This window comes from Coffea arabica, chromosome 11e, assembly GCF_036785885.1.
Source record: "Coffea arabica cultivar ET-39 chromosome 11e, Coffea Arabica ET-39 HiFi, whole genome shotgun sequence".
NCBI lineage: Eukaryota > Viridiplantae > Streptophyta > Magnoliopsida > Gentianales > Rubiaceae > Coffea > Coffea arabica.
In genome coordinates, this window is record NC_092331.1 from 28,496,434 (window position 1) to 28,502,942 (window position 6,509).

Consider the following 6,509-nt stretch of genomic DNA (forward strand, 5'->3'; position numbering starts at 1 on the left):
GTGCCTAGTGCAAGAAATAAAAGTGATCACGCGAGAAATTTCTTAAAACAAGAGCCAATCTTGAAAACATAAAAAATAACAATAATTAGCATGTATTTACACTATAAAGTTTATACAATTAGCAAGTCATGGGGAAAACTACAAAAATATAGCACACAGGTGCCACAAAGGTACTTTTAGTCATGCACGACTAAAGTAAAGCCAAGTGCCTCAAAAGTAGGCCACACAATCAAACAAAAATACAATGGCCTTGGCACTAGCATCACCCCAGCTGTTTCTAACCACAAAAGTCAAAAGTCTATCACTCTAGGCCTAATCCACAGTAGGGCTATCAGGTGGAATCTCCTCCTCAGGGTCCTCCTCCGGATCCTCCTCCAGATCCTCCTACTCAGCGCCCTCCTGAACTGGACTCTGTACAACCTCCATCACCTCATCAATTAGCATAGTGGCATCAGCCATGATCCTGGAAGCCCGATCACAGATCTCCTCGCCTATCCTAGTAAGTCGAGCCCTAAGTCTCTGAAACTTATTGCGAGTGACCTCAGCCGTAGCCACCTCGCCTGCCAATGTCTCCTCAAGCTCAACAATCCTTGCAGTATGAGCATTCACCATAATGCTCAGCTCCTCTACCTCCTGGAGCAGATCTCGGTTGGCATCCACCAACTAATGTCACTCATCGTCAAGGGAAAATACTAGGTTATTCGAGTAAGCGTATGTCATCCTACAGACACATTGAGGATACCTAGTAGAAACTGAATAACGCACACGAGCTCCTCCACCCCACACGCTATAGTAAATAGATCTAAGAGGCTCTACATGGCCATTAGCAGGGCCATTACCATTAGCAGCAGGTTGATACGCTTCTTGATCAACTCGTTTCGAGTCACGTAGCACGTTTGCCCAAGGATCTAGCGAGGTTGTCCATGTTTGGTTAGCGAAACCTAAAACCAAAATGGACAACAGGAATTGATTGAAGGTGGTACATCGATGACTCCAATCGAGGTGAATACTCAAGTGGATAGGTCGGATGAACAATCAAGGACAATCACAAGATTGCTCAAGAACCCTTGCCAATGCAAGTAACGGAATTGTACTCTCAATAATGAAGAGAAACAAAGCTGAAATTTTATTGATAAAGTGTCTAACCCTTTTCTCGTACAACTTGTACCTTTTTATAAGCTAATGACTAACGAACCCTAGGGCTAGAGAAAGGAAAGGTTCGGCCACCCTTGGTTATTAATGGGCCGAATCCTTGACTCAAACAAGGTATCAACTAGTAGCTACTCTAAACTACGATTTGCAACTAAAACCCTAATAGTGTGGTTGACTTTGCTAAGTGTGGTTGTGGTCCTCACTTGGCTCTTCATGGGTTTGGATCATCGTGTAGACAACTTGATTATCGCCTTCCAAGCCCTCAATGTCCCTATGGACCCCTTGTTGATCTTGAACACTTCGAACAAGGGTTCGAAGAGACTCCTTGAAGCACTTGGCCCGTGCTCGTGTAACTGGGCCCAATGGGACTCGAACTGGGTCATTCCTTGGGCTAAGGTCCATGCACACATCAGTCCCCTCCACTTGAGAAGAATTTGTCCTCAAATCTAGGTCCTCCTTGTCAAGAAATGGGCTCAAATCTGCGACATTGAAAGTTGCGCTCACGTTGTATTCTCCAGGTAGCTCCAATTTATAGGCATTATCATTGATGCGTTGGAGCACACGGAAAGGTCCATCACCCCTTGGGGACAGCTTACTCTGGCGTTGCTTGGAGAATCTCTCCTTCCTCAAGTGCAGCCAGACCCAATCTCCAGGTGCAAAGGTCATCTTGCGACGGTGCTTGCTAGCTTGCAGGATTATTGCTGCATATGCCTCTCATATTGGCTCAAACGGCTTCATGTAACCTCCGCACAAAATTAGTTTTCTTTTTCCCATCTAAGTTTGTGTGCTCAGAGAAGGGTAAGGGTGCCAAATCAAGGGGTGTCAGGGGGTTAAAACCATAAACAATCTCAAATAGTGAGTAGTGTGTCGCACTATGAACAGTTCTATTATAAGCAAATTCGACATGTGGCAAACACTCTTCCCAAGATTTAAGATTCTTTTTAATCAAAGCCCTGAGTAAAGTACCAAGTGTGCGATTGACAACCTCAGTTTGTCTATCGCTCTGGGGATGACTTGTGGTCAAAAATAACAATCTAGTGCCAAGCTTTGACCACAAAGTCTTTGAGAAATAGCTCAAAAACTTCACATCTCTATCACTAACAATGGTTTGAGGCATACCATGTAAACGAACAATTTTCTTAAAGAACAAGTTAGCAATATGAGATGCATCATCAGTTTTGTGACAAGGGATGAAATGAGCCATCTTAGAGAATCTATCAACGACCACATAGATGGAATCATTACCCCTTGCTGATCTAGGTAGTCCTAAAACAAAGTTCATAGACAAGTCTACCCAAGGATAATGTGGAATGGGCAATGGGGTATACAAGCCATATGGGCTTGTTTTAGACTTGGTCTTGTGGCAGGTGGCACATCTACCAACCATGTGTTCAATATCCCTACGCATATGAGGCCAGTAAAAGTGTTCTTGCAACATGGCTAAGGTCTTAACAATGCCAAAATGACCCATAAGACCACCACTATGTGCCTCTCCAACCAAAAGATCACGAATAGAAGAATTAGGTACACATAACTTGTCCACATAGAATAGAAATCCATCATGTAAAAAGTATTTTCCATGCGGACTCCTAACACAAGCAGCATATGTTTCACCAAAATCAAGATCATGTGCATAAAGTTCCTTAATCATCTCAAACCCTAATAACTTAGCATCAAGGAAAATAAGCAACGAATGCCTACGAGATAGTGCATCAGCTACCACATTCGTTTTGCCAGTTTTGTAGTTAATGACATAAGAGAAGGTGTCAATGAAACTTACCTATTTGGCATGTCTTTTACTCAAATTTTTGTTGCCCCTTGAGAAACTTCAATGACTCGTGATCAGTGTGTATCACGAACTCCCTTGGACGGAGGTAGTGTTGCCAGGTCTCCAAAGCCCTCACCAGTGCGTACAACTCCTTGTCATACGTGGGGTAGTTCAAGGCAGCACTTCCCAGCTTCTCACTAAAGTATACGCAAGGTCTCTTGTCCTGCATGAGAACTGCTCCAATACCTACACCAGAAGCATCACATTCAATCTCAAAAGTCTTGTTAAAGTTAGGTAATGTTAGAACAGGTGCATGTATGAGTTTATCCTTAAGGGTAAGAAATGCTTGTTCTTGGGTTTCTCCCCAATGGAATTTATCATTTTTCTTGGTCACAGCGGTCAATGGGGCAGCAATGGTGCTGAAGTCTTTGACAAATCGCCGGTAGAAGCCCGCCAATCCATGGAAACTTCGCACCTCAGGGACGAATTTTGGGGTTGGCCATTGCTTGATGGCCTCAATCTTGGATTCGTCTACTTTGATGCCCTGCGAGCTCACCACATAGCCTAAAAACACAAGCTCATTAGTACAAAAGGTGCACTTCTTAAGGTTAGCGTATAGACGCGCCTTTCGAAGTGTATCAAGAACTAATCTCAAATGCTCCATGTGCTCATGCTCATTTCGACTATATATCAATATATCATCAAAGTAAACAGTAACAAATTTACCAATGAATTGTCTCGAAACATGGTTCATCAATCTCATAAAGGTACTAAGGGCATTAGTCAACCCAAAGGGCATGACTAGTCACTCATAAAGACCATGTTTGGTTTTAAAAGCCGTTTTCCACTCATCGCCTTCTTTCATCCTAATTTGATGGTAGTCACTCCTTAAATCAATTTTAGTGAAAATGACAGCACCATCAAGTTCGTCAATCATATCATCTAGCCTAGGAATGGGATGACGATATTTAACAGTAATAGCATTAACGGCTCGGCAGTTGGTGCACATGCGCCAAGTACCATCCTTTTTAGGAACAAGTATCATAGGCACAGCACAAGGACTTAAACTTTCCTTTACCAACCTTTACCTAATAGGCCATCAACTTGCCTTTGAAGCTCCTTTGTTTCCTCAGGACCCATGCGGTAAGCAGGTTTGTTAGGTAGTGGTGCTCCAGGAATCAAGTCTCTCTGGTGCTCGATCCCTCGAATGGGTGGTAAGCCATCAGGGACCTTATCAGGAAATACATTCTCGAATTCCTGCAAAAGAGCAACTACACTCGAAGGCAATGCCTTATCGAGCTCATCAACATTTAGGACCACGTGTTTGCAAACCAAGAGTAATACAAGCTGGTCAGAATTCACAAGTTTTCGAACATCCTTAGCCGTAATTATCATGTTTTGCTTCCTAGTGTTGGGCTTAGTTAATGCGGGATCATGTGTGACACTAGGTGTGCTCACTTGACCCTTGGTCGAGTGCCCACTTGTAGAAGTGGAGCATTTGTCAGGGTCGGCCGCCTTTTATTTCCTCTTTTGGGAGTCCAATTCGCACTCCCTTTGCAATTTAAGTTGGTCCTCATACACTTGTGCAGGTGTGAGTGGTGTTAGGACCATGCATTTACCATTGTGCAAAAAGAGTGTACTTGTTTGCCCAACCATCAAATGTGACATGTTTATCAAATTGTCAAGGTCTTCCTAAAATGACATGTGTCACATGCATAGGAACAACATCACACACACCTTCATCAATGTAGTTGCCAATTGAAAAAGGAACACGTACCTGTTTGTAGACACGCACCTCACCTTCTTCACTTAGCCACTGGAGGCGGTATGGATGTGGATGTCTAGTTGTAGGAAGGCCCAAGCTTTCAATCATTAGTAAGCTTGCCACATTGGTGCAACTCCCACCGTCAATGATGAGGCTACACACCTTATCACTTACTTTACATCGAGTGTAAAATAAGTTCTCCCTTTGCAATTGTTCGTCCTCCTTGACTCGGGCAGTTAGCACGCGTCGTGCCACCAAACAACCTATTTTCCCCTGCGTAGGAGAGCATTCTTCCTCAGCCGAGTCGTCTTCCAAGCAATCACCCTTGATCAATCCAGGTATATCCTCACAATCGTCGTCATCGGACACAATTTTTCCATTATGAGTGACTAATATGACCCTTTGGTTTGGACATTAGGACTGAATGTGTCCAAACCCTTGGCACTTGAAGCACTTTATATCTCTACTCCTAGTCTTAAGAGTCTCATGAGGGGTCTTAGAAGTGGATCTAGATGCATCAACTAGCTTGTTAGGGGTAAATTGAGAATTTTGGTTAGGAGCACTACCTTGAATTCGGCTAGAAGAAGTTGGTGTAGCCGAATTTCCAGCTTCGTGGGCTGTCGTCCGTGGTTGGTTTCCCCTCCATGAAGTTGAGTTGGAAGTTTGGAAGGTACGGACCCCTCGCCTCAATTTCTTTCCCCTCTCGGCCTTGATGGTTAGTTCGAGAAGATCATGCATGTCCAAGTACTGTTGGAGCTCCAAGGCTTCTTGGAGGTCAGGGTTGAGACCTCTAAGGAACCTTGCCATGATAGCCTCACTATCTTCTTGAATGTTCACCCTCATCATGGCCATCTCGATCTCCTTGTAGTAGTCCTTCACACTCATGTTGCCTTGAGTGAGGGTTTGTAGCTTTGAATGGCGATCACGGTTGCAGTAGCTAGGAACAAACCTCTTGCGCATTAATGCCTTGAGTTCTCGCCAAGTCCGGACTCGTGGTTCTCCCACTCTCCTTCGGTTAGTCCTTATTTGGTCCCACCAAACTAGTGCGTAGTCGGTGAACTCAACAGTGGCAACTTTCACCTTTTGCTGCTCGCTATAGTCATAGCAGTCGAACACCATCTCAATCCGGCCTTCCCATTCTAGGTAAGCCTCGGGGTCACTTTTGCCTTGGAACGTAGGCACCTTGTGAGGACTCGGAAAATTTGTTTATTTTAAACTCCTAATTCTAGCTCATTTAATCATTTATTTGGCCAATTGGCCCGAATATTATTTTCTAACCTTTTTAGACCTAATGACATGCATCTATAGCTTAATTATATTTTTAAAATGACTTGTTTCAAAATTTAATTTTTGGAAGCTCGTTAAGTGAGAATAGTGAATGCGTGTTTGGAAGCAATAACCGATTTAAGAGTACAATGAGCCTGAAAAATTGGAGACTTATACATTAGTCTTAAAATAGGTATTTTTATGTTTAACTGTTCAAGTGTTAGATAGTTATACTAGCGTTATAAGAATTTCTTGAAAATTTCACTTTATCGCGCACAAATCGGAAGTAAGGGTTTTTATGCGCGCGATTAATTGAGGGACTTTAGACCTTTATTTTTAGACTATTAAAAGTGAATAATAATAGTATGAATGTAAGCGCATAAGAGGTTTAGTGCACTAGTGCAACAAACTCGAGAGGGATTGAGCGCAAAACGCGCGTGTGCGCGCGGGAGAAAGAGTTGACTTTTGAATTAATTAGAGACACATATTTTAGCTTCTCTTGGAAGCTTCATTTGCGGTCAAACACTCTCTCTGTTATTCTTGGTTTTGATGATCACA

General features: G+C 43.1%; 1 protein-coding gene across 1 annotated transcript; it reads right to left on the reverse strand.

Annotated features, from left to right (window-relative positions):
• Window positions 1-384: 384 nt before the first annotated feature.
• Window positions 385-5,804, reverse strand: LOC140021252 (uncharacterized). Its single transcript, XM_072072017.1, has 7 exons — window positions 5,635-5,804; window positions 4,698-5,085; window positions 3,839-3,944; window positions 3,057-3,484; window positions 2,119-2,290; window positions 1,657-1,853; window positions 385-633 (listed from the first exon to the last, which is right to left on the reverse strand). The coding sequence occupies exons 1-7, from the start codon at window positions 5,802-5,804 to the stop codon at window positions 385-387; spliced, it is 1,710 nt and encodes a 569-aa protein (XP_071928118.1).
• Between the last annotated feature and the right edge of the window lie 705 nt (window positions 5,805-6,509).

Coding starts and splice junctions, on each gene's coding strand:
- LOC140021252 (XM_072072017.1), bottom strand. CDS start 5,804: ATGGTGTTCGACTGCTATGACTATAGCGAGCAGCAAAAGGTGAAAGTT. Junction 5,086..5,634: donor AAGGCATTAATGCGCAAGAG/GTTTGTTCCTAG, acceptor TCCAAACCAAAG/GGTCATATTAGTCACTCATA. Junction 634..1,656: donor AGCTACCTGGAGAATACAAC/GTGAGCGCAACT, acceptor GATCTGCTCCAG/GAGGTAGAGGAGCTGAGCAT.